Source organism: Equus quagga, chromosome 12 (assembly GCF_021613505.1).
Source record: "Equus quagga isolate Etosha38 chromosome 12, UCLA_HA_Equagga_1.0, whole genome shotgun sequence".
NCBI classification, from domain to species: Eukaryota; Metazoa; Chordata; class Mammalia; order Perissodactyla; family Equidae; genus Equus; species Equus quagga.
Window position 1 is genome coordinate 90,539,430 of NC_060278.1, and position 27,391 is coordinate 90,566,820.

Consider the following 27,391-nt stretch of genomic DNA (forward strand, 5'->3'; position numbering starts at 1 on the left):
TCTGTCCACAGGGTCAAGTTCCAGAAGTAGAATGACTGGGTTACCAGGCAGACGGGTGTTTAAAGACTGGCCACGTCACCTTCCAGAACATTTTACCGCCAGCAAGGTTTGGGAAAGCCTATTTTCCTAGGGTGGGCGTGGGTTTCTTTTTTAAATAAACAGAGTCGAGCATGAAGAAGAGAGAATTTGGATGGCTCCGGACCTGGCTGTGACTCCCAGCTCTGAGCGAGTGACATGGCCTCTCTGAGCCTGTTTCCTGGTCTGTAACACCGGGCCTTCCTAGCAATGACTGCGGGGTTTTGTTGTGGGAAGAGTGGACAGAGATTATCACCTGGGGCCAGGCCAACCCACCCTCTGATCCTGGGGTGGCAGCAACCAGCTTCTCTGTGTGACCTGTGACCCCAACAGTGTCGCAAGCAGGTTCCGGTCCCTGTGCCTCCCTTTCCCGATCCCAGGAACCCGCCCCCAACCCTCAGGCTGCTTAAAGGATCTGGGCCCAGCCCACAGTTGTGACAGTCCTGGCCCCCTGACCCGGAATCCAGGATGGAGGCCTCGGCTGGGACCCTGTTCTGTCTACTCCTGATATTGCTGTCCACCCCGGGAGCTCTGGGCTCCAACCCCGGCCTGGTTGCCAGGATCACCGACAAGGGCCTGGAGTATGGTAAGAAGCTGCGGGTTTGGTAAGGAATCGGCTGGTTTTGGCTGACCTGCTTGACACCAGGCTGCTCTGGGCGCAGTGGGGGCACAGACCGGGTACTCTCCCTTGGCTGGTGCAGCCTTCCCGGTCAGGTGGCCCTGGCTCAGCTTCTAGCCAAGTCACCCAACCGCTGGGCCACTTGGGCACCTTACTCGTCTTAGCTGGGTCCCCACTAACCATCAGAGATAAGGATTTGGGTCAAGTAGTTGATTTGGGAGATGGTTCCAGAAAAACCATAGGGGAGTGGGAACGTGAGATGGGAAAGGAAAGGCAGCCAGGAGAGGCACATTATTAAACCAGCTGCCACTGCAGTGTCTGGAACAATTCTGCTGGAAAATCCTTGGTAAAGTTTGAAAACATATGCCTTAAAACTAGAAGTCAGAATGGTGGTTGCCTCCGGAGGCAGGTAGAGACCGGAAGGGACGTGAGGGAGCCCGCAGGGGCTCTGGGGGTGAGCTGCATCTTGTCTGGGTGGCGGTGACATGCGTGTACAGACATTTAAAAATTACTTAGCAATACCTTTAAGATTAGTGCCTTTGAGGACTTTACGTATGTCATACCTCAATTTTAAAGGGTAGGAAAAGGAGGACTATTTTTAAGATGCTGAAACAAAGCCTCAGAATTAATCCATCTGAGTGGCCAGGGATCTGGGATGTTTATATACTCCTCCCACAGCAACTGACCAAGGGCTGCTCCTCACGTTTGTGGAGCCTCGATTGCCTTATGTGTTAAATGGGGTCATAACATGCCCTGGGGGTAGGGTTGTTGGGAGCCCAGACTGGCTGAGGGCAGAGAGTGAGTAAGCAGGGAAGGCTTCTGGGAGGAGATGAGGTGAGCAGAAAAGATAAAAGGGAGTTAGGCAGAGACAAAGGGTAGCGTTCTGGCAGAGAGACCAGCATGTGCATTTGCTAGAGGGAGGAAAGTGGTGGAAGTGGGGCTACTGGTCACCGGTGTACACATGCCCTCCTCGAGGGCAGAATCCTGGCTCCCTCACATCTCAGAACAAACAGAAGCTCCTAATAAATGCTGTTTATATTGAAACCCTAAATCGGGCAAAATCTGCCTTTTGTCCCTTCCCACTGTGTGGACATACCATGTTCACTGAACCAATCCTGGAGAGTTGGACATTTGGGTCCTTTCCGTATTTTTAGTAACGTAAACCCTGCTTGCTATTCCAGACACTTACAGGGTGCCCCGCTGTGTGCCGGCACCAAGCTAGGCGTGCTGTGCATCCCCGCAGCCCCATTGGTGATTTGCAACGATCTACTTTAACCTCAGGGCCCCCCATTAGGAAAGCATTGTTGCCATCGCTATTTGACAGAGGCAGGAAGTGAAGGCTGAGGACTTGCTCAAGGTCACCCAGCTAGAAAGATGCTAACGCCAGGATTCTAACCCTACAATCCTTACAGTTTCTTCTACGCAGGCTAGACACCGTGAAGGACAGGAAAGAGGACTGCCCCCAGCCCAAGCACACAGCACTCCACCCCTCGTGGAGTTGCTGACAAAGGCATTCTGTTTGCTCATCCCTCAAATGGGCACGAATGTAACAACACCACATAAAACGTGGTGACCCTCCTGAGTGTTTCTCATGCCACTTGGCACGCAAGAGGGGCTCAGTCAGCTGCAAGTGTAATTAGTGCTAATAAACAAGTTGGCCTCTCTCCCCAGGGCAAGTGGGAGCCCCTGAAGGCTTTAGAGGGGAAGGAGGCAGGCAGAGCAGGCTGACTGCCAGCTTTTTCCTGTCCACAGTGGCCAAGGAGGGGGCGATGGTTCTGCAGAGAAAGCTGCGTGGAATTTCTCTGCCCGACTTCACTGGGGACTTCAAGATCCGCCACTTGGGCCGTGTGCACTATGAGTTCCACAGGTGGACCTCCTTTCTGCTGGGGCCCCGAGGTGGCCGGGCAGGTGGGGGGGTTCTGGAGAGGAAGGGAGGAGAGCCCCAGGATTCCTAGGTGGACAGTGGGCTAGTTCCTCGCAGAGTTCAGAGGGAAGTTCTGGGAGGGACTCGGGCTCCTGCATTCATTCATACAACAAAGATGAATGGAGACCTCCTGGCTGTGTGGCTGAGCCTCAGTTTGCCGATCTGTACAACGGGGAAGACACCTCTCCTCCTCGGAGGGACGTGCAGGCTCTGGTCTGGCGACTGGAGGGTGTCTGGAAGGGAAGACAGACCTTCAACTTTAAATATAGTAGCCCAGCTGTTAGAGCCGCGCTTTGTTCATCCAGGGGAGTCAACAAAGGCTTCCCAGAGGCAGTGGCATCTGAGCCTAGTCTCCAAAGGGTCATTCGACATGAGCAGCTGATGCTGAAAAGAGACATGAGACACTTTTTGACGGACGGCAATGGGAGGAGGGCAGCTGAGCCCACTGCTCATCAGGGCCCTTCCTGCTCCCTACCATTGATTGCTTCCTTCATGCCTTCTTTTATTCAGTCCACCGCAATCGTTTATTGAGCACCTACTGTGTGCCAGGCAAATAAAATGGAACCTGACAGCTTTTTTCCCACGGACGACCCCACAATGTGTGTCATCGTCTTGGTTTGCCGGTCCCAGCCATTTTGTGTCTTGAGGCTGCCCTTGACCTTCCCTGAACCCAGTTCCCAGACATGGATGTAGGGAAGGGATGGCTGGGAGAAGGAGCTGCAACCCCAAAGGGGTGTGTCTACGTGCCCTGCTCCGGATCCCACCCAGGATCACGAGTTCGTGGGCTCTGATCCTGACCATGTGGCTTTGGGCAAATGCACCCCTTCCAAGAGGTTCTGTTTCCCTCTGTGAAGAGGGAACAAGAAGCATTTGGACTCCTCTGTGAGGCCTAACTGACTTAACAGAAGGAGAGCACTCCTCACGGCAGCAGCAGTGCAGGCATACAGCAGGCACTGGAGAAGTGGGGGCGCCAGACACCTGCCCGAAGCAGACTCTGCTGGCCTGGTCCCCACGGGGAGTGGGGGAGGAAGCAAGATCCAGGCTGAGGCTGGACCCAAGCTGGGGCTGATGCTGCCCTGCCTGCATCTCTTTCCGCAGCCTGGACATCTCCAGCTGTGAGCTGCTCGGCTCTGCTCTGATGCCTCTCCCCGGCCAGGGCCTGAGGCTCACCCTCTACGACTCTTTCATCGGGGCCCACGGCAAGTGGAAGGTGCGCAAGTCATTCTTGTAAGTAGACTCTGCTCCTAGGCTTTCCAGCCCTTGGCCTTGATTTCAGCCTTGGCCTTGGCCCTCTTCCCATCCTTCTTGGGTCAAAGGTCTTCCTAACTCAACAGAAAGGCCACATGGTGGGTGGAAGGAGCCCAAGCCCAGAGGTCGACCTGCCTGAGTCCTGGCTCTTAGATGAGTCTCTTGCCCCCTCACGCTTCCCTGACGGGCTTGTGGGCGAGCTAAACCAGACAGAGTTGTCTTCTCGGTTTGCTTTCCCCAGCAGCCAACCCCAAGGCAAGAATTCAAGGGCACTTAAGCCCCTTAGCTGGGATCTTTCTAAGGAAAGATCCGGATGGGTCTGGAGTGAGACAGGGAGCTAAGGAAGTCAGTTTGGCGGCCCATTGGCACTCTGCGCTCCTGGGGACCTCTGCAGACACTGTGGGCAGAGCCCAGCTCTGAGTTACCCCAACTCGGCCGCGTGACCCCGTCTTCCTGTTTGCGTTGGTCAAGGCTGGCTCCCAGGGCCCTGACTCTCCAGCGCTCCGAACCCCTCTCTGACTCCGAGGTCCTTGCGGGGAGGGTGGGTTAGTCCCCCCAGGCTGCCTTACCGAAATATCACCGCCTGGGGGGCTTCAACAGCGGAAATGTACTTTCTCACACTTTGGGGGCTCCAAGTCCCAGATCAAGATGTCGGCAGGGTTAGTTTGTTCTGAGGCCTCTCTCCCGGGCTTGCAGGGGACCCTCTTGTGCTGCATCCTCGTGTGGTTGCCCCCTCTGTGCTAATCTCTTCTTAGAAGGTCACCAGTCAGACTGGATTCTGGCCTACCCAGTGGCCTCACTTTAACTCAATCACCTCTTTTAAGGTTCTGTCCCAAATATGGGCACATTCTGAGATGATGGGGTTTGGGCCTTCAACACATGAATTTGGGGGGACCATTCAGCCCGTGACAGGAGGGTTGACCAGTCTCTCCTGGGTGACCTGACCACATTTACACTTTAGACCTGCCCCATCCAATACGTAGCCTCCAGCCACATGTCTTCATGGAGTACTTGAAAAGTGGCCCAAGGAAGACCTGCTGTAAGTGGGAAACAGTAGATTTGAAGATTTAGGACGGAAAAGAACATAAGAAATCTTCTTAATAACTTATTTATTGATTACACGTTGAAATGATAATATATACTATTAAAATTAATTTCACTTCCTTCTTTTTGCCTTTCTTTTTTTTTCTTTGAGAAAGATTAGCCCTGAGCTAACATCTGCCAATCCTCCTCTTTTTGCTGAGGAAGACTGGCCCTGAGCTAACATCCGTGCCCATCTTCCTCTACTTTATATGTGGGATGCCTCCCACAGCGTGGCTTGCCAAGCAGTATGTTGGTCCACACCCGGGATCCAAACTGGCGAACCCCGGGCCGCCGAAGCAGAGCCTGTGAACTTAACTGCTGCGCCACCAGGCCTGCCCCTTCTTTCTGCCTTGTTTAATGTGGCTACTGGAAATTTTAAGGTATCTATGGGGCTCACCGTCTATTTCTTTTGGACAGCGCTGTTTTAGAAAGCCGCTCAGGACATGTAGCACCTGTTAAGTGCACACCCTTTCAATCTTCACGAGAGGAGTCAGACCGTGCTCTTCTGTCCTGGCCTTTTTCGCTGACGTGTCTCAAAGCTTTCATTATATGAGCCTACGAAGACCTACCTCACTCTTTTTTAAACTTTTTTTTAATGTTCTATTTTTATTGAGGGGAAGTTCATATAACATAAAATTAACCATTTTAAAGCGTACAATTCAGGGGCATTTAGTACATCCACCACGTGCTGCAATCACCACCCACATCTACTTCCAAAACTTTTTCATCACCCAAGAGACAACTCCGAACCCATTAAACGGTCGCTCCCCGCTTCGCCCTCCTCCGGCCCCGGGTGACCACCCGTCTGCCCTCTGTCTCTGTGGATTTGCCCGGTGCGGACATTTCGTATAAACAGAATCTTACAATACGTGACATTTTGTGTCTGGCTTCTTTCACTTAGCATAATGTTTTTGAGGTTTATCCACATTGTAGCACGCATCAGTACCTTATTCCTTTTTATGGATGAGCAATATTCCACTGTATAGATAGATAGACCACATTTGGCCTCATTCTCTCTAAAGGCTGCATAGCATAGACGCCAGTGACTTCCAATCCTGTCCCTACTAGCTGACATTTAGGCTGCTTCCTCATTTCTTGCTATTACCCATGATGCTTCAGTGAGCTGCCCCCCACACACATCTTGGCAGGAAGAGCCACAAAGTAACAACTTAGAAGCAAAATTCCTGGGCCAAAGATATGTGTGTGAAAATTCGGAGAGATTGTACCAATTTGTGCTCCAGACACGCTGTCCTGGATGCAGTCTCTGGGGCTTCCACTTAACCTGCACCTTCGCAAGCGCTGGGTGTTAAAACTCCACAGCTTTTATTAAGCTGATAGGCAAAAGCTGGCATCATTGTTATTTCCATTTTTAATAACTTTCATATGCTTCTTTGCAATTGAACTTCTTGTTCATATCTTTAATCTTTTTTTTTTTTTCCTTCTTTTGGGTTGTTTTATCCTTTCCATATTAATTTATAAAGGCTTGTTCTTTGTGATTTAAGGAAATTAGTCATGTATTAGCTCAAGATAAGGAAATTACTCTTTGTCTGGCTCATGATGCCTTTCTTTGTTTTGCTCTCATATGGCATTTGTTTGTTGACTGAACTTTTAATTTCCTATGGTAGCAAGTGTATCAGTCATTTCCTCTATGGCGTCTGAGATTGGGTCCTGCCTAGAAAACCCTTTGCCCTTCCCTGACCAGGAATAAGTGAACACAGGCTTTCTTCTAGATTTTCTATGATCTTATTTATAATAAATCCTTGCTTTCTAATAAATATTTGTAACAGCTATTTGTAATTAAATGTTTACTCCAGCTCCACTTATTTTCGGGTAAGAATTGAGCTCATATTTCCCCCCTAAATGGTGGCCAGCCCTGGCCTACGGCTCAGTCACGGCTTCTCCAATCTCCTCCAGGAAACTAGATGGCTCTTTTGACGTGGGGGTCAAGGACATCACCATTTCGGTCGACCTCCTCCTGGGCAGCGAGCCCTCAGGGAGGCCCACAGTCACTGTCTCCAGCTGCAGCAGCCACATCTCTGACGTGGAGGTGGACATATCAGGAGATTTGGGGTAGGTCACCTCTGGGACACTCACCAACTTAAGTCCTGGTTGCCGCTCGAGGCCCATCCAGCCCGCAGCCTGGCCTCTGATAGGCGTAAGAGTCCAGGCTTAATGCAGGAGCCCATCACAGGCACTTGCAGGTAATTCTTTGGGGGACCCTGCTGAAATTGACAGATGCAGATTCAAGCCAGAATATTGGTGTGCTGTTTCCACCAAAACATGAACTTCTGGGGGCCACCATCAGGAAATGAAATTTGGCTGTCGGCTGAACACAAAGGTTTTAGGCCAAAGGAGAGTTTGTGAAAAATATATAAGCCCTTGGGCAAGTCTCTTTGAGTCTCAATTTCCTTGATGAGAACAATGTGGATTCTTGAGCCCCTCCCTCAAATCTGCTGAATCTGATTGGGGCTCAGCCAGGGCCTGGGGTGCCAGAGGCACCGAATCAGTGAGTGCGCTCAAGCCGGGACTGGCGTGTTCGTCCTGTTCCAGACCAGACACAGCAGGGTACCAGGATGGGGTGTGAGGGGTTCCCTTGGAGACTGGCCTGGTCAGAGGCCAGGGCCTAGCCTTCTCAGCCACCCTGCCATCCCTGCATTCAGTGGCACACAGCTGACCATCCACTGTGCTCCATTCCCCAGGTGGCTGCTGAATCTCTTCCACAGCCAGATCGAGTCCAGGTTCCAAGAAGCATTAGAGAGCAAGGTAAGAATGTCTGAGCTGCTGGTGTCCCCTGAGCCACCCAAAAGCTGGATGCAAGTCCTCAGTGACCTCTGGTCCTTGACAGCTGTGGGAGCTGGCCCAGACATACTTGGGTCCAAGGCCCAGAGAGGACAAATAATTTCCCAAGGTCACAGAGCCAGTGTGTGGCAAAACTGGGGGCAAAAAGTAGGTCTCTGGACTTCAAGTCTGTCCAGCTAGGGAGAGAATGGTTATATGGTTGGCCAAGTGTCACACAGCAGGGGCCGAGCGGAGACTCCCACCCCTCCCTCTGCTTGCTCACTGCCCCCCACTGCCCTGCATTCCACAAAGACCAAAAAGGAGGTCAGCGGGGACCAGGCAGGAAACTTCCGGAGCGAGTTCGTGAACCAGGTGGGTGAGCTCATGAGCACCTGCCTTGGATGGAGAGGCAGCGACGCAGCATCAAATTTTCTCATTAAAAAAATAATACGAAATCTCTTAATTTTGTAATCTCTGGCTAAAACAAAGAGGTTTCCTGTTGACCTTCTGTTACCCCCGAAATCCTATTTCTGAAGTATCGTGTAACTGGAGCTGTGTCTGTAGCAAGGGCTGTGCTTGGGAAAGGAGAAAATGATGAAGGAGGAAAGGAGAAACACAAACACACACACACACACACACACACACACACGAACACACACACACACACACGAACACGCACCTCTCTTGGTCCAACCTCTGGTCTGCCTTTGAGTGCCCCCTGGTGGTCTAATCGAGAATAGCAGGTAGACCCCACAGTTGGGCGTGACAAGCTGCACACGTTCCTGTTTTTGTTCTGGGGTCCTGGGGTCTGGGTGAGCTTGGGAAATATGCCACCCTCCTTCTCAAGCCCCCTGCTACCATGTTGCCATGCCATTCTGAGTGGGACATAATATTCTTTAGCGGTGTGGATTTATACTCCCCTGTTGATGGGGATGATAATAATGACTAATAATATTATATAGCAATAGCAATATATTATAATTAATTGTAACATAATAATTATCAAAGTAATAAAGTACCATGACAATTACTGTTTTGATAAATTAATATGATTACTGTTATATAGAATATATCATTGTATAACTATTCTTATTTGTAATAATAATGGCGGCTATTTATGGAGCCGGGGGTTTGGCCAGGAATAGCGTGCTAAGCACCTGGCACAGGCTTTTGAAGGAGTTGCCCTTTTGCACATCTGACAGAGGAGGCTGCAAGAGGCAGAGTAACTTGCCCGTGGTCACCCTGTTGGTGGGAGGCTAGGTCGGGAGTTGAACTTCCCAGAGCGGGGAACAGCTTGTACCAAAGGCCTTATAGGGCTGAGTGTCTCTCACCTGACTCCCGAACAGCGTGGGTCTTCAGAAATCTCCTTCTCCGGGGAAAATGTATTGCCCCGCACAAGATCCTTCTAATTCCCTGCTCAGGGCAGGACGTGGTGTCTGACCAGCAGGGCCAAGATGAACGAGCACTCACTGCGTGCTTGCACTCTGGGTCAGATATACTCATGCACCCTGCGAACAGTTGGCCTTGTCACTGTATCCTGTGGGTGAGGACCCAACAGCAGAGAGAGATCTGCAAAGGTCACACAGCCAGTGGGGCTGGACAGGATTTGAACCCAGGTTTGTCCAACTCACCTACTACACCTTTAACCACTACCTCAATCTGCTTCTCCAGGAGGCCCTACTGTGTGTCTGGGACAGAGGTACCAGAGTGCCTCCTCCCCGCCCCCCCCCCCCCCCCATCATTCAGGTCCCCTCGGGGTGGGGCATCCAGGCTCAGGCCTTTGGGATGGTCTGAAGGAAAAGCAAGAAGGAACAGCCTTGGGCGAGTTTTCTCATTCCCGTGAAATCAACCATGAACGTTCCTCACCATCCCTTTGCATTGCTTTCTGGCAGCTCCCCACTGCCAAAGCCCTCTCCCCAAACTGTGCCGGCTCCAAAGGGGGCTTAAGATTTCACCCCTCGCCTGCCCAGCCGCTCGCATAGCCCTCCCCACTGCCCTGTCCCTGATCAATGCCTGCTCACCCCTTTTAGCTTGTCCTTACAGTGTCACCTCTTCAAGGGAGCCATCTGTGACCCGACACTAGGCCAGGACCCCATCACGTGCTCGTGCAGCGCCCCCATGTTCCTCTCCTTTGCTGCACATGTGGATTCACTTGCACAAGAGGTGGTAGCTGGTTAATCAGAAAAGCTGTTTAAAGAGAGGACTCTCTCACACGTGTATAAAGGAAGAAAATATTTACATATAAATCCAAATGTTTTAAGATAACAGCCAATGTAAATTCATTTGATGTCAGGCTCAGAACTGTTCTCTGAAAATAGTCTCCCACAACTCGTAGGACCCACAACTAAAAAAATATACAACTATGTACTGGGGGGATTTGGGGAGGAAAAAAAGCAGGGGAAAAAAAAGAAGATTGGCAACAGTTGTTAGCTCACAGTCTCTTGATTGGCGTTGCCTTTCTTGCATAAAACATCAATCTGCTACAAATTCCAGCTCCGATTTCTTTAACCACAAGGAGAATTTAAAGACATTTGCAAAGAAATCCCAGTGCAGAATCCTTCTAGATGTTTTTGATTTTTTTCCTCCTAAGCTTTTCTTGTCCACACCAAATTTAACAGCATTTTCTTTAAGCAACGTACCTTTCCAAAGGGTTTATCGTCACACTCCATCAGTTTACATAATAAATAATCTGAGTGATTACAATAGCAAGTGCAGCAAACGGGTTTGGGAACACACAGTTCCTTTTCCTGAGAAGCATGCACCTCAGGCAGTGGCACTCAATCCCATGTGCCCGCCTCCTGGGGCAGCACCCTCAGCGTGAGCATCCGGTCTTCCCTGGGCGTCAGGGCAAACGAGGAATATTCGTCAGTGCAGCCAGCCTAAGTGATGACATTTAAGAAGCATCTACACTAATTACGCATTCATTCGTGTGGCCATTTCTACCTACTGTCTAGTTCTGCTGCTCAACTCTAAACTCTGGGCAGCCAGGGCCTCCCAAAGGAAACACCTTCAGTGGCAGAGCTGCAGTCAGTGCCTCTAGGCTCTGTCCCCTCATCAGGCTGTAGACGTGAGTAGCTAGCACAGATGTCCAGCCTTGGAACTGACTTTGAAAGGGCCAGTGGGACTCTACTGGGGTCCACACAGGGGTCTACATGTTTTTGATCATTTCTGTTTCCTCAGTACCCAACACATGATAAGTGCTTATAAATTTTTATAGAATCAATGATGAATGAGCAAATACGTGAAATAACGGGACTAAAGCAAACAGCACAGCACAGGGCCAGACCAAAGCCAGGGAACTCACGCAGGCTTTCTCTTTCATTTCTTTCAGATTTGTGAAAAGATCCAGAATTCAGTGACCTCTGACCTACAGCCTTATCTCCAAACTCTGCCAGGTAGGGCACCTCACCCGCTCCTGGCTCAGTTTATTTCTGTTAATTTTTATAAAAGCATATACATCCATTATAAAACCTTAAATGGGGCAGAAGTATAGAAAGTAAAAATTAAAAGTCCCTTTTTCTCCTCAAATTTTCTTCTAAGAGGTAACTTCTATTTTGAGTGTATCCTTTTGGATATTTTCTTTGCTTGCACAAATATAAATATACACATACATAAGCATATGAATATACCTTGATATATGTATTCCTTTTGTTCATGAATATGTGTATATATGCATAATTATGAATATCTATTAATCTAATCGTTGTATAGACATTGTCCTTTTGTAACTTGTGTATCTCGGAGATCTTTCTATATCAGCACACGTAAGTTGATTTCATTTTTTAAGTTTTCTGTGGAAGTTAATATATAGAGAAAAGTGCTCAAACCACAAGGGAACAGTTTAAAGAATTTTCACAAACTGAGCACACGCACGTAACCAGCTCCCAGATCAAGAAACAGAACATGAATGGCCCTTCAGAGCCCCCTGGTGTCTCCTTCTGTCCCCGCCCACCTCTCCAGGGTAACCAGCATCCCAACTTCTACCAGCAAAGATTAGGTTTGTAACTTGTACATGAATAGAATCATCCAATATTTGTCCATTCTACTGTTGAAGGCCATTTGGGAAGTTTCAGTTTTAGACCATTTTGGGGAGTGCTGTTATGAATATTCTAGAACATGTGGACGCACGTCTTTGGGTCTATAGCTGGGAGTGAAGTTGCAGGCTCATGTGGTCTGCACAGATTCAGTATTATCAGATCCTGCCCGACAGTCTTCCGAGGTGGTTGGAACAGACGTCATTTTAACAGCTGCATAGTATTCCATCACATGGATGTGGGTTCATTTGTTTAATAAGTCCCCAGCTGCTTGACATGGAGGGTTGTTGCCATCCTTTGCTATTGCACAACCTCTTTGCCCGCACACGTAAGTGTAACTGTAGGAGAGTCCCCTAGAAGTGGAGGCCCCAGATCTAGGGTGCACACCTAGAGTTTGGAGAGACAGTCTGACAAGTTGTCTGAGGTGTTCTCTGATGCCTTGGCCTCCAGGGCCCCCCACGCTCACTTATTGACATTCCCTTTCAGTGGGGTCCCAGGCAGGCACAGACGGCCCAAGGCGTGGGACATAGGACCCCTGTTCCCCTAAGGCTTTATAAGGGAGTGGCTGGGCCCTGGACATGGCCTGACCTTCCTGGTTATTTGGTTCATGTTGATAGGAGGCTGGTTTCCCCGAAGATCGAGGCCTCTGTTGTAAACCTGGGGAGTAATACCTTTGGCTGGAGAATTTTCCGCATTGTGTGGCTTCCTTGGCATGAAGCTCCAGGGGTGGAGGGGCAGCCAGAACTGAACTCCCCTGCCCTTGGGGTGTGTGCGTGTGTGCATGTGTGTGTGACCCTGGAACCCACTCAGGCTCCACCCTGAGCATACCGCACCCCCCACGGGTAATTCACCGGCGGGACAAGAGAACCCCCGTCGTCTCTTTCTTGGAGAAGCAGCTCTTTGCCCCAGGGCTGGGCTGGCTGGAGGGCCTTAAGGCAGAGGGGCAGGGGGTTCTGAAGAAAGTCACAGGGAGTGTGTGTCAGCCAGAGCCCCTACCCTTTCCCCATCCCCTGGCTCCTAACTCCGCCCTTCCCCCACTTCACAGTCACAACAGAGATTGACAATCTCACCAGCATCGACTACAGCTTAATGGAGGCCCCTCGGGTAACAGACCACGTGCTGGATGTAATGTTTAAGGTGAGGGTCCTGGAGCAGGGGCTTGGGTGGGTCCAGCCCCAGTGTGGATCCAGCTCCTCTTTCTTGGAGCCTCCTATCCCCTTGGCTTCAGATCTGTCCTCATCTCCCCAGTGGTTCCAGCTGCATCGAGGATAAGGCAATATGGAGTGGTGGGGAGTGTTCCCAGAGCCAGGATCCTCCCAGAGGTGTCTTACAATTCTTAGGCCTTGAAACTTCCCCTCCCCCTACTTCCCATCCTTCGCCTGTCCCACCATGCAGGTGAGGTCTATCACAGCTGGCCCTGGGTGGGGGAGAGGAGCCGGCCAGTAAGTCCTGTGGGTTAATATACCAAAGCTTCTGGGGAGCTTTTCATTAAGAGATTCTGGAAGCACAACACTTAGACCCAAAGTCTGTAACGGTGGAGTTTCAGACAGTATCTCTAGCCAATGCAACCTCATCAGGCTGTGGAGGTGGCGACCTAGCCCAGAGGTTCAGCCCTGGGATAGACTCTGAAAAGTTCAAATGAACCCTACTTCTCTCTCCAGGGTGAAATTTTTAACCATGATCACCGCTCCCCAGTTACCTTTGTTGCTCCTGCCATGAGTCTTCCTGAGGAACACAGCCGAATGGTCTACTTTGCCATCTCGGATTATGTCTTCAACACAGCCAGCCTAGTTTATCAAGAGGCGGGGTACCTGAACTTCTCCATCACAGATGACATGGTAAGGATGGTGGCAGAACAGGACTCACGAATGACAATGTAACTTGACCTTCCTTCCTTCTTTCCTTTCCACCTCATTTACATCAGTGACATAGTAAATTATAACTAGGAAAAAAGATCAAAGACCAGGAAAAATATGTTAGCACAATTTCCCTTTTCACTTTGGCTGCCAGGAACCTCAAAGTCAAAGTTCTTTCTCCCTTATATAACAACTGTGGAAGACTTTGTGGCTTGCTTGTCTGTTTTATTTTCCCCTAGTCTAGATCTGTTGTTCTGATTCATATTTTCTCTCATCCTGATGGTTTTTGGAGGATTTTTTTGAGAAAAATATGTTAGTGAATGAAGCAGAATAATAGACACACTGATAAATGCATAAAGTCACATAGAGCAGGAAATAAAGACCGAGTGAAAAGTAAAGCACAATTATGAAGACACTGGATCCAGAAACTGATTTTTTTTTTTTTCAATCACAAGCCTGTCTGGGAGCTTCTTTGTAGCCAGAAGGGAAAGGGTACATGGTTTAGTGACTCATGGTAAAAAGGAGAGACCAAGTCCTCCTAGCATTTATCTCTGAAATAACTGTCTCCAATGTGACTTTGTCTATAGGATACTAAATTTGGTAGTATAATGTAATATTCTGGGTTTCAGATGGTTGTTTCTTGTAGCTCTTGGTAAAAGCTGAGGCCTCGTGTACAGTGTCAGGATGGCGACGCAACACGATGTGGTCCAGCTTGGAGGATCCAGCTTCCCCTGGTGATAAGTCGGGGACCACCCGCTGGATGGGTGGAGTGACTTTTTGTCCTTCAAATGGCTTCTCTCTCACACACAGGCTTTCTCCCTCTATTATCACATTTGATACCCCATCCCCGCTGCAGGTCGTCCTTTCTCTTGGTGAATGGGACCACACGGCTGTGTTTAATTGAGTGCTCACCATGTGCTAGGCCACGTGCTGGATACTTTGGACCCACCACCTCATTTATCCCTCTCACACTGACCCAATAGGTGTGGACCATTATTGTTCCCATTTTATACGTAAGGAAGTTGAGGCTCAGAGAGGTGAAGAGACTGGTCTAAGACCACACAGTAGCAAAGCCAGGAGCCAACCCTAGGTCTGTATGACTGCAAATCTCACCCTCGGGGACCCTCTGAGTGGGTCCTGCATGTCACCTAAGCTCCAAGGAGAGCAGCCAAGACCCTGGGGACTCACGTGCTCATGGTGAATGCAGGATGGGCATCTTGTCACTGCCGTGGTGAGCCCAGGCAGTCGAGAAGCTACAAGATTGAACCTCCCTCCACCTCCCTATGTCTCTTTACATCTTCAGCTTCAGCAGGAGCACCGTAAAACTTCTTTGTGTCTCTTTGCTATAGGTTCCGCCTGACTCTCCCATCCGACTGACCACTAAGTCCTTCCGCGTCTTTGTCCCCAGGGTGAGTCCCCTCAGCCCTTCTTGCGCGCAGGTCGGGCCCACTAGCCTTCAGGGGTTTCTGTTTAAAACCTTCGCACTCTCTCAGTTTACCCAAGAGCCAGAAGGCGGCAGCAAGGCCCCCAGTGAAGCCTGGAGTGCTGCAGGCTTCAGGGCTCCCTTCTCTTCAAAGCCCACGTAACAGATGTCTGAGTCCCGTGTCTCATGGGACCACAGCTTGTCCGGTCTTTTATTGGTGATATCTGAGGGTCCCAAGGAATGCCAACATGTCCCACAAAATGTACGCTAATCAATATCATCAAACAATTACAGAGGCGTCCTGGGGTCCAGGCACTGTCCATGGTGCTTAAAAAATTATTTTTTGACTGAATAATAAATTCTCATGGCTCAACATTCAAAAGACATAAAAGGTCATAGAGAAGAAAGTCTCCCATCCATGCTGTCCCCTAACCACCCAGTCCCCATCCCGAGCCCACCAGTATGATCAGATATACATCCTTCTGGGGATGCTCCATGTATATACAAACAAACGTCGTGTGCCTTTTCCCTCATTTTTTTACACAAGTAGAGGCACCACTTTGTACCTTACTTTTCCCCTTGCTGTACCAGGAGATCATTCCATATAGGTAGATAAAGAGCTTCCTCGCTCTTGTTCTCCTGGGTATCCAGTCTGCCAGTGAATGGATTTACCGTAGCTGTTAAGCCAGCCTCCCATGGGAGGACTCATAGGTTGTTTCCGGTCTTTGGCTCTCTCAGCGTTGCAGTCAATAGCCTTGAGCCCCATCATCACTGGGCAGCATCTCGTTTAATCCCACAGAAACCCACCTGTCCTCTCCCCCACCTTCCGAGTCCCCCAAGATGCGCTCAGACAGGCGGTAGTGTTCAACATGTCCTGGCATCAGGCAAGAAGGCCTGATGACGGTTGAGGGGAATTAAAATGGTGGGAAAAGTTTTAAATTTCACATCCTGCTGTGCCTGGGTCATGTCCTTCCATAAGTTTCCCCCTACAGGCCCTTCCCCTCCCTAGAGACCTGCGACAGCCCAACCAGCCTCCGTACTGTGGGTGCTAGCTTTGCAGGGCCTGTGGCCACATCCTGGCTCCAATGTCCTTTTGCTCCAGCAAGAGGAGGGAACGCTCTCTCCCCCTTCCTGCTTGTATGATAATCAACTCAGCCCACCTTCCAAGTAAAGTGGTTGCCCCCCTCAACCTTCTCTACATCCCCCTTTTACAACTGAATGTAGATTTCACATTTGCATAACCAAAAGGCTCACGGGACTCTCGCTCTTCCACCAACCTCCCCCTAAAAAGGAACAGTCTCACCTCAAAATTAAATTCTAGTTAAACAGAAAATTGCGGGCACTTTTGAAATAGTGGCATCTAGTGGTATCGTATTTCCAAAACATTGGCGTCCGGTCTCCGCATGTACAGTTACCCGAGTGTGATGAGGATGCGGAGAAACCACAGCTCTCGCCTGCTGCCCGGGGAGGGGTGGCCGGTGAGAAAATTGGCCCGACCTTTCTGGAGGACAGTTTGGTAATGCCTGTCAGACGCTTGAAAAATATCGCTGCCCTTTGAGTCTGCAATTCCCCCAAAATAACAGCCAAGGGCACACAGAGGGGTGGTCATTTTAATGGCGAAAACTTGGAGACAACTTGATGCCCAGCGGGGCTCGATCAGTCACAGTACTCATGCACGATGGAACACAATGCGGCCACGAAACAGATGATGCAGACTCTGGCGTGGGAAGATGGTCCGTTGTGTGGTTAAGAAGAAAGCACTCAGCATTTGTGGAAATAAAACCAGCCCAGAAGCATTCTCAGTTTTATCTGACTCCCTCAAGCCTCTCCCAGCAAGCATGCATCTTTCCTTCTCTTGACCTAATCTCCTCATTTTGCCCCCAGTTAGCCAAGCTGTACCCCAACATGAACTTGGAGCTCCAGGGAGCAGTGGTCCCGGCCCCATTCCTGAACTTCAGCCCTGGGAATCTGTCCTTGGCCCCCAACATGGAGATTGACGCCTTTGTGCTCCTGCCCAGCTCTGCCAGGGAGCCTGTCTTCCGGCTTGGTGTGGTAAGTTTCAAAGCCTTTGCAAATTTCTGCATACTTTTCCCCTCACTCACGTCCTGGCTAATTCCTTCAGATCTCGACTTAAACATCACTTCTTCGGAAAGCCCTTTCTTGGTTGCCCTGACCCCTGACCCACCTCAGGCCCCTTGTCCTTTTTTTCTTGTAACACGTAATATTTTTCTTCATGGCATTTATAATAAAGATGCTGATGCAGCTGTTGGCAGGTTTATTTGTTTAAGCATGTATCTCCCACTGAGTGAGTCTGGGCTGTGGCGGGGAGGAAGGTACAGGGGTCTTTGACCCATTTTCTCTGCTCTGTGCCTGTATCTGACCCCGGAAGACTACATTTCCCAGGCTCCCTTGCACTCTGACTTCCACCTAGGTCAGCCAATGGAAGGTACTGTCAGGAGAATGGAGGGGGAGAGGAAAGAAGTGAGTGTTTTTCCTCTCTCTTTGTCTTGCACAGAGACTGTCTCCTGCACGGCGGCTCCCATAACCCCACTCCCCACTCTGTCCCCCAGGTCCTGGGGTGGAAGCAGCTTCCTCCTCTGCTAACCTCTGAGCTGCCTCTCCAGCTCTTTTATTGGCTTCTCAGCAATTCCATCACTTGTATAGCAATTCCCTGTATTAAATTCCCTCTGCATTAAATACCCAGAGTGGTTTCTCCTTTCCCAAGGGGCCCCACCTAGTAGGGAAGGGATCTGAGTCCTTCGGGGTCCTGCTCACTGGATGGAGAACGTTGCTCACTTGTTTCAGGTTTGAAACTCAACAACACAAACCTCTGGAAGGGTAATTGCTCCTAGATGCTGTATCTGCAATTTGATGTTGTCATCAATATATTTTAAATTAAAACAGAATCTATTATTATTATTACTAAGGCTGAATCTTGAGATAGCTAAATCCACCCCATTTAGAGATCTCCATGGATCGACCTTCTCCTGGTGGTCTGTTCAAAGTTGAACTGCTGTCATAGTCAGCAATTCCAAGTGGAGATGTTCAAGGTCACACACGTATTGAGTACCCACCGTGAGCCTCCTGGAAGTCCACAGTTAGTGGACAAGTCCCTGCTCTGACTCACGGAGCTGTTGTTTAGAGGAGAGAGCTGGTCCTCATAGGCATCCTTCCTGTCTGTGACAACCTCCCTCATTGGGACCCGTTTCCTTCTACTGGCATTTCCAGACCACTAATGTGTCCGCCGTGTTGACCTTCAACACTACCAAGATCACTGGGTTCCTGAAGCCAGGAAAGTAAGTCCTCCTCCTGCCCCCTGGGCTCCATCTGGGCACTGTCTCTGAGGCTCTGTGGCTGGGGTGGGATGTGAGGAGACCCTCCTGTCAATATTGGGGGCCCGCCATTTGGGAAGGAAACTTAAATTTCACCCCAGGTGGCTCAATTCTTTTGCCCCACTGGTCATGCCCCCACAAACTTCCTTTCCACCTAACCCCCATTACTTCCAAATTTCTAAAGAATTTACTAACACTGCTTTTTCTTAAGCTATCGATTTTAGATATCCGCTGTACTGACTTCCTGAAATGATAAAGATTGAGGTCTTTTTACACCACCTCCCTCCCCTCTGCCAGTCTTCATAATGTAATTGTACCACTGTTTTTTGTTACTCACTCATCTTTTCCACTCCCACCTCTACCCCACCTTTGGCCCTGTGACTTCTCAAGTAGGTACCTCCTACTTTCTTGGGACCCCCACATTGCTTAGGTTTCCCACGGATGTAATACCTATGTCTCTGAATCTTCCCTGATTCCTTGTAGGGTACAAGTGGAACTGAAAGAGTCCAAAGTTGGAGTATTCAATGTAAGTTATCTTTGTTTTTATTTATGACATGATTAGGGCATTAGTCAATTTAGAGTGTATACTAAGCAATGCTATGGCGCCTATTGAAGGAAATAGAAAAGAAGAAGAGCAGCTATCTGCCCCAAAGAAGTACAGAAGCTCTCAAGGACACAAAACATAGGGCCAAGAACAATTACCTCCCAAAATAAGACAATATATAATTAAACATTAATTAAACATATAATTAAATCATCTATTGGACAGAATTCTTTTAACTGCAAGGAAAAGATAACCAACTCAAATTGTCTTAAGCAAACAGGAGGAACGTAGACAGTCATATACCTAAAAAGCAAAAACCAAAAACCAAAAAATTAGGGCCACAGGTTTCAGGCATAGCTGGATCCAGGTGCTCAAATTAGTGCATCAAGAATCTCTCTCTGTCTGTCCATTCTGCTTTCATCAGTGTTGGCTTCATTCTCAGGAAGGTTCTTCCCATTAGAGGAAAACCCCCAAATTTTCTGTAGTTTCACTTTCTTAAAAAAAAACTTACCAAAAAGAAATCCATATAGTAACTCATTGGATTAATCTTAGTCATGTGCCCATTCTTAAGCCAATCACCGTGGCCAGAAATTGGACCAATCAGCAAGCATCCATTTTATCTACAGTCCTGGAACCAGGATTTGCAGTCCCAAATCATGTGGACTAAGACTGGAAAGGCAGGTTCCCCAGGGGAAATTAAGGACCCTGTGACAAAACCAAGAGGAATTGCTTGCTGGGCAGGCAAAACCAAGAGATGATTTCTCAAGGAGGACAAAGTGGTGAAATAGGCAGTCCCCTATTAAAGGAGGAAAGAGAATGGGAAGATCAGGGTGGGCTGAAGGCATCAAGGAGAGATCTCTGAAAAGAGGGAAGGCGGACGATGGCAGCTGCTCTTCCCAGGCCAATGGAGAGATGCAGTAGTCGTCTTCCTTTCTCCCATCCCACAATGCCTGCCCCCTCTCACCACCCTCCCCCCGCCCTCCTCTTCCCATGGAGAGACACTGCCCACAGGGACCCCAGAGGATGACTCCTTTCAGAGACTAAAGGATAAAGTGAATAATGACACACTAACATCGTATCTGCGCATGGCATATAAAAATGTCCTAGAAAGTAAAATGATCATATGTAAAGATTCACAAAAAGTCATCCCTATCAGGTTTCCTGAACATGGCATGTAACAAGCAAGAGCTATAGAATCAGATAAATCTGGATTCAAATTCTGACCTGCTGCCCAGTTTCTAGCCAGTCACTTTCCTTCTGGGGTCCTCAGTTTTCTTATCTGTGAAGTGGGGGCATTAATATCAACTTCGAGGGGCTGTTGTGAAGGTTGACTCAGATACAAATGTAATGCTCTGAGCCGACAGCTGGCACACAGTGAGTGCTCAAAGTTGTATTTCATAATTTTCGTTTTGACTTACAAATTTCTTTATTACACAGGTACTTCAGGAGAACATTCTCAATGCAAAAAAATTAAATACTAGAGATAAGGCTAGGCCAAGCCTTGATGTTCTTCCCAGAGGAAAGACAGTTGGCTGTGCAATCTTCCAAAATTTTTCTATTCCTTTGCACACATATAAATGTGCATCTCAAAATAGTTTTATCTTATAAAATAGTAGATATCTGTCCGCAATTTGCTTTTTTCAAGGCTTTTGCCATGTCAGCACTTACAGAACCCCCCCCACCCCCGTGCCCGGGGGCGGGGGTTGGGGGGGGAGCCTGGTGGAGGGTTATTGGTGAGCAAGAGGCTGCCGGTGGTGACAGTGTACCTCTCCTGCTCTCCACCAGGTGGAGCTGTTGGAGGCGCTGATCAACTTCCACATTCTCAACACCCTCTACCCCAAAATCAACGGTAAGAACACTGGATTTTTCCAGTCAAGAGGGGACATTGCCCTTTGGGTGAAAGAGAGCTGGCCTTGCAGTTGGAAGACAGGGCTCTCCTACAGGCTGTGTGATCTTGGGCGAGTCACTTCTCCTCTCTGAGTTTCGGTGGCTTGTCCGTGAGATGGGAGTGTGGAAGCTGGTGTCATCTTCCTTCAGAGCTCTAATGAGGCTTGGGGACTGAGCTCTTTGGAGCATGGGAAACCTCTTCATAAAAGGGAAGGACGGACTCACGGACGTGTCCCCCACACCCTGAAGTGGCAGGTGACAGATTGAGGACCAAGTTAATATAGAGGACATAAGGCAGCCCACCTCTGAATTCATTTTCCCAGGCAATTGCCAACTCTCTAGTCAAAAATTAAAGCGTAAAGACCTAAACCCTGTTTCCGTGAGGCCCTGCTTCATTGGGCTGAAAGAGAAAGCAGGGGAGGGTGGGGAACGGGTCCACCAGCTTCTCATCGTGAGTATCTGCTGCCCCAGACCAGCCACTTCCTCCATAAAGTGCCCTGGGCTCAGGCTCCTGGGTCAGCCTGCCTGGGTTCAAATCCCACTTCTGCCACTTTATAGCTCTGTGACCCAGGACAAGTTGCTTGGCCTCTCTGTGCCTCAGTTTCCCTATCTGTAAAATGGGAATAGTAATTATACTTACCTCATAGTCTTTGGTGATAATTAAATGGGTATAGCGTTTGCAGAGATAACCTTTTCATTTTGTGTAAAACTTCATCTATAATCGTTATTTATTAACTAATCTCTCTCATTGTCATGCCTCAACTTCCAGATAAGTTGGCAAAAGGCCTCCCCCTCCCTCTGCTGAAGCATATTCGGCTCTACGACCTTGTTCTCCAGATCCACAAGGTCAGTGGGTTCATGGGGGGCTCTGAGGATTGGGGGGGGTGCAGTTAGCTTGCCAGGTTCAGAGGCCGTAACTCAGTGAGCAGGACCCAGCCCAGCCCAGTGGCTGGGAAACTCTGCACTCGGGGAGGATGCCCTGGGCACAACTAGATGCCACAAAGCCATCGCGTGTCCTTCAGAAGTGCCCCTCTATTGAGGCGGAGGGCGTCTGCCCAGCTCGTGCCCCCTTGCCTCCCTCTGCCCACTGTGGGTAGCTGGGGGAACTCAAGACCAGCTCGTTTTGAAAATCCTGCGATCTTTGACTGGGCACAGGTTGAGTTCTGAAAGCCATTTTTAACTGTTTAAAATTTCTTCTAAATTCTTAAGTGGAAGAGCTTTATTACAAATATGTTTGGGGGCCAGCCCCCGTGGGCTAGTGGTCAAGTTCAGCACACTCTGCTTCAGCAGCCTGGGTTCGGTTCCCCAGCACAGACCTACACTACTCATCCGTCAGTGGCCATGTGGTGGTGACGACTCAAGTATAAAAACAAGAAGATTGGCAATAGACGTTCAGGGCGAATCCTCCTCAGCAAAAAAAAAATACATATATATATGTTTGATATGCTCCTCCTCCCATTTTAAACAAGTAACATAACCATATTATACACATTTTTAAAAATTATTCATAAACCCATTGCCCCACCACATGGACAGTTTGAATTTCGGTGTACCTCCTTCCATTCTTTTTTTCTCTCTAAGCATTTTAAAATGTTGTGTTTGTTTATTTTGGATAGTTGCGTTGCTGGTGCTCACACCTGTCTTTTTTTCTTTTTAAATTTATCATCCCTTGGGCTTGTTCCCTTGTTGCAATCTAGTCCCCCCTCCCATGTTAATTACTGTCCCATCCATCAGAAGGACCATAATTCATTTAACTATTTTAATACCAGGGAATATATCTGATTCTCCCCTACTCTGACCAAGGATTTTATGGTCCACTCGTGTCCCACAGTTCAGGTTATCTTTCTAGAACAGCATCTCTAAGGTGGGATGACTGGTGGGCTAGAAGCGTTAAAGGAGATGCTGCATTGTGCCCGGTAATTGTCAACATCTGGTAAATAACAGTTACTAAGGAGTGTGAAGGGCAACAGAATGGTCAGAAACATTGACTAAATGTTATGTTTGAAAAACAAATGTCCAAAGCCCCTTTGGGCCCAGAGATATCAACACCCAAGTACTATTGAGTGTTTACAAGGAATCAGACAGATCTTGGCCCGGTGACTCAGCAGTTAAGTTCACACGTTCTGCTTCGGTGGCCCGGGGTTCACCGGTTCAGATCCTGGGTGCAGACCTATGTATCACTTGTCAAGCCACGCTGTGGCAGGCATCCCATATATTAAGTAGAGGAGGATGGGCACGGATGTTAGCTCAGGGCCAGTCTTTCTCAGAAAAACAGAGGAGGCTTGGCGGCTGATGTTAGCTCAGGGCTAATCTTCCTCAAAAATAAAAACGAAACAAAACTGGAGTGACAGTTCCTGCAGTTGGCCTCAGTTTTCCCCCCTGTAAATGGGGTGTAGCCCAAACTCCACTGGGCTCTCATGAGGATTAGAGGCCAAGTCTGAAAGCATCTTGCTTAGTTCAGGACATGGGAAGTGATTAGAAGATTTATTATATGTCATCATATTTGTTAGAATTTTGAGGTCAACTCCATTCATTTGTTTGAGCGCCAAAGGCAGGGAATGGATCGCTGTGGGAAAGAATTGGACTTTTCCTTGAGTTCAAAATTCTTGTCCCTTTGGGTGATGGAAACTTATGAGAGGGTAGGAGAGTAAATCCCCACAGCTCGCAATTTTGTGTTATTTGCCAAGGAAAGAAAATTTAGGTGACACAAAGGACATTTATGAGGACTGCCAGGAAGCAGCAGCTTGGGAAATGACAGATAAATTGCCGCCTCGGAGAAGGTAGCTGGCAAACCTGTGCTTTATGGAGACCTTGGGGATGGAGACACGCGCACGATTTATGCACTGACCTGGTTTCTGCCAGAACTTGTGTTTCTCCAAGCACGGGCCTCCCTTTAAACCAGAGATGCTTCTTTTTGGAGTGGAGGATGCGTTTACCATCCTGTCCTGTCTCGTCTCTCCTAGGACTTCCTGTTCTTGGGCTCCAACATCCAGTACACGAAAGTCTGAGGGCAAGGAGGAAGGTGGGGCTTGGAGGTCACAGCTGGATCAGCACGTTGCCCTTTCAGATGTGCAGCATCCTCCCGGAGATTCTGGGAGGAGGAAGACACTTCTGTTCTCAGCTCTGGGGGCGAGGTCTGCGGGGCCTCTACCCCGACACTCCTCTTCAGCAGGTGCACCCACGCCCTCTCTGACTCCAGACTTTCCTTTCCTGCCGGGATGGACCATCCTCCCTCTCAGGCCTGTAATGTCTTTAAGGGCAGGCACTGTCTTTTTTATTCACCATCCAATCCCCATGCCTAGCGGAGGGCAGGCACTTAGTAGGTCCTCAATAAATATTTCCTGAATGGTTCAGTAAAGGAACCACCTGGTACTCTAGCTGGACCTCCCTACTGCCCACGCTCTTTTGCCTAAGGGATCTTTCGATGGTCAGTCCCGTCTGTGGTCTGCGAGGCTCGACTCTGACCACATTCCCCTTTCTCATGGGCTGCTACTTTGGGACCTGACAGAGAGAACAAGGGATCCCGCTCCCCGCTCAGCCGTGGCTCTGGCACTGATGTCTGCTCTCTAAGGAGCTCGTCCCTCTCAGTTCATGGGCAGTTCAGGGCTCGCTTCCACATGCGCCCCCTCCCTCGCTTCTTGCCTGCTGCACACACAGGGGCCAATGGATCTCCTAGAGCAAAATGTCAGCCTCCCGCTGCTTTCTCTGACGAAACGGGTATCAATTAGGAGGAAATGGATCCATCTAGTTTTTGGTCTGTCCCAAATAAAAAGCTCATCCAACGGTTGTTTATGAGCCCCAAGCCTGGAGGAAGAGGCTTGGATTTCTGATCACTGAACAGCCAGCCTTTGATCAGACTTACTAAAGAGTCATTTCCAAGTTATGTAGTTGTCCCTTGGGGACTGGGAATCAGCAGTCTCGTTTGATTTTTTTTTTTATTGTGTTAATGAGCAGATGGATGGAGCTGCCAGCTAGCAGATAATTCACAGGGAATAGACCCATTTACCCTGTATGTGACAGCAATGCATTCCAAGATGGGACGACACGCTGTCACCCAGCTGGCGAAGCCGTGGCTTTGACTTCTCCCTCCTCTTTCCTTTCATCCACCATCGTCCCTGTGCAGGGCTGGTGGAGGGCTCCAGCTCAGTCCAGTACTAGCCATGTGGCCTTGGGCAGGTCCTTTCCCCCCTCAGCTTCCTTATCTATAAAATGAGGATGATAATGATATATTAATAATAATGATGACGATATTAGGTAATCCACATCAAAGGCTTCATTTAGCCATAATGGGGATTGGAAACTTATTGGCTGGATTGCCTCCTGAGCATCTTCTATTGGCAGGCACGGGGCTGCTCCCCACGGGGACACAGAGACAGCACAGACCCGGATCCGGTCCCTGATTTAAGAGTGTGGCCTCGGGTGTGCTGGAAAGAGCCAGCCTTGAGTCCAGCTTACTTGCTTTAGGCCCCTGGGCAACGCCTCTCTAAGCCTCAGCATCCTCACCCTTCAAAGGGGGCTGGGAACTCCTCCTCGCAGGGTGACTAGGGACCCCACGGGGTCAAACTTGTGGGGGTGCCCAGGGCATAACTAGGTCCTGGTAAACAGCTGGTGCGATCATCACCTGCTTTCCTTTGGGCTCCCCAGAAGTGGACACTGAGACAAGAAGGTGAATGCAAGTAGTTTATTGGGAAGAAGATTCCAGGAAATACCCGCAGAGGAGAGAAAATGAGGGGAGGAAGGGAAGGCAGCCTGTAAAGGATGTGTGACCAAACCAGTTACCAAATGGCGGGGCTGGGATTAACCCCACTGAGGAAACTCCGGGAGCCAGTGCAGAGCACTCCTGAGTGTCCACCCCAGGGCCAGGGCAGCTGGGATATTTGCACACCATGTCCCATCAGTCACTGGTTGAGGGAGCTCCTGGAGGACCTTAGCTCCCTAGTTCTTCTCTGAGCAGACCGGGCTCCAGTGGCCACAGAAACCTCTCAGACAAAAAAAGAAAAATGCAAGTAGCGGCAAGTAGAAATCAGGTTGGTGTGCACTGACGTGGTAATGTGGGCGGGGCGCTGACATGGCGGCATATAGCCCTATAGCACGGTAGGAAATTCAAGAGCTCACACTCCTGGATGTGCTGTAAAACCGTCTGCCACATTGCCTGGAAAAGTTGTGGGTTGTTCTCCTCTGCATATTTTTAAGAAACTCAGGCTAGTTTGCAAGCAAGCCTGCATTCCAGAACCTTCTAAGACATTCCAGGGGATGGCTCCAAGAAAAGATTCAGGGAGCCCCAAGCAAGTCCTTGATGAGTATGGAGCAACCAGGTTTGCTATGAGACAGGGGAAAAAACACTTATTTGTGAAAGAATAAAATATTTCTTATTCACAAAGCAAGGAAAGGCCATTCTTACCCGGTGAGACTAAACGCATTCCCTTCGTAACAGAGCCTCAAGTTAGAGTTCATCGTGCCTTGCTGGGATAAGTCCAGGACCACCACACTGGCCCTGGGGTCCCATAGAAGGTTCTGACATCCTGAAATCTGACTGTAGACTTGTGAGTCTCCTGGACAGCTCAGTCTTGTATAGAAGGACTGGCCTTGGGACAGGACATTCTGACGTTAATGACCAGGACTCTGGACTATCAAAGAACCATCAAGAAACCACAGTCTCATTGCACATAGACCTCATCTCCACACCAAACTAAGACGCCACCCTGGAGACCCTCCTCTTGACCACAGCCTGTTTCCCCCTCTCTGCTCCTCACTGACTTCCCCACGACCCCTCCCTACAGCTACACAGTGCTCCACACTTGTGTACAGACAAGACAACTTCCTCTTTCTTAAAGATGCACAGGATGTCCTGGTGGGGATGTACCACAATTTATTTAACCAATCCCCTACGAATGGATCCTTAGGTTATTTCCAACATTTTGCTTTTATACATGTGGAGTCCAGCTCTTCATTTTAACCAGAGTCCAACAATTTAACCAAAAACTTATGTGTGACTTCTGAAGTCAGACCGTAGGAAAGCTGCCTTCCCCGCCAGTCTTGGTGCACAGCCGATGCCTCGCAGCCTCTGGAGGGAGTTGCAGCCAGGGACACAGGCGCCGGCTGGCGATGCCCCTCCGTATCTGCATCCCTAGCCTGAGCGCCTGCATTTCTAGGTCTCTATCTGAGGCGCCTCTGCTGAGGACTCTTTATCAGAGAGACAAGGGCAAACTTTGAAGACGTTTTTCCCTGCCATGACTCAGCACTCAGTACTTTGTCACTCCCAGCCCTTCCTTCCCCTGGCCTAGGGTCCATAAAACTGCCAGAAGCTACTGTCTGGGGCTCCCTCAACAATGAGATGGCCCCCATGTCTACACGGATCCAGTTGATCCATCGCTGGCACTCGGTTCCATGAGGAAATGAAAGGCGGGTGGGGGTGGTGGTGCAGGTCGGAGCCTCTTGCTTGCTTAGACTATGGAGTGAGTGACAAATGGCTTCAGTGTCACTTTCATTTGGGCTTGTTGTTGCTTTACCCAGCTACTACGACACCTGGCAGCTCAGCTCCCTCTCCTGCTCGGCTCCGCCCCTGACAATAAATAGTGCTTCAGTGAA

General features: G+C 49.3%; 1 protein-coding gene across 1 annotated transcript; it reads left to right on the forward strand.

Moving 5' to 3' along the window:
- Positions 1 to 489: 489 nt before the first annotated feature.
- LBP (lipopolysaccharide binding protein) lies at positions 490 to 27,391 on the forward strand. The gene is made up of 15 exons (XM_046678152.1): positions 490 to 661; positions 2,447 to 2,561; positions 3,717 to 3,845; positions 6,864 to 7,019; positions 7,649 to 7,712; positions 11,059 to 11,122; positions 12,807 to 12,898; positions 13,423 to 13,599; positions 14,967 to 15,026; positions 16,925 to 17,092; positions 18,269 to 18,336; positions 18,856 to 18,898; positions 20,702 to 20,765; positions 21,573 to 21,649; positions 23,767 to 27,391. Exons 1-15 carry the CDS (start codon positions 544 to 546, stop codon positions 23,809 to 23,811), a joined length of 1,440 nt encoding a protein of 479 aa, XP_046534108.1. The 5' UTR covers positions 490 to 543; the 3' UTR covers positions 23,812 to 27,391.

Excerpts from the sequence above, each read along its gene's own strand:
- LBP (XM_046678152.1), top strand. The coding sequence starts at position 544 with ATGGAGGCCTCGGCTGGGACCCTGTTCTGTCTACTCCTGATATTGCTG. Across the intron at positions 2,562-3,716 it reads GTGCACTATGAGTTCCACAG|CCTGGACATCTCCAGCTGTG; the intron begins GTGGACCTCCTT and ends CTCTTTCCGCAG. Across the intron at positions 17,093-18,268 it reads CTGTCTTCCGGCTTGGTGTG|ACCACTAATGTGTCCGCCGT; the intron begins GTAAGTTTCAAA and ends TGGCATTTCCAG.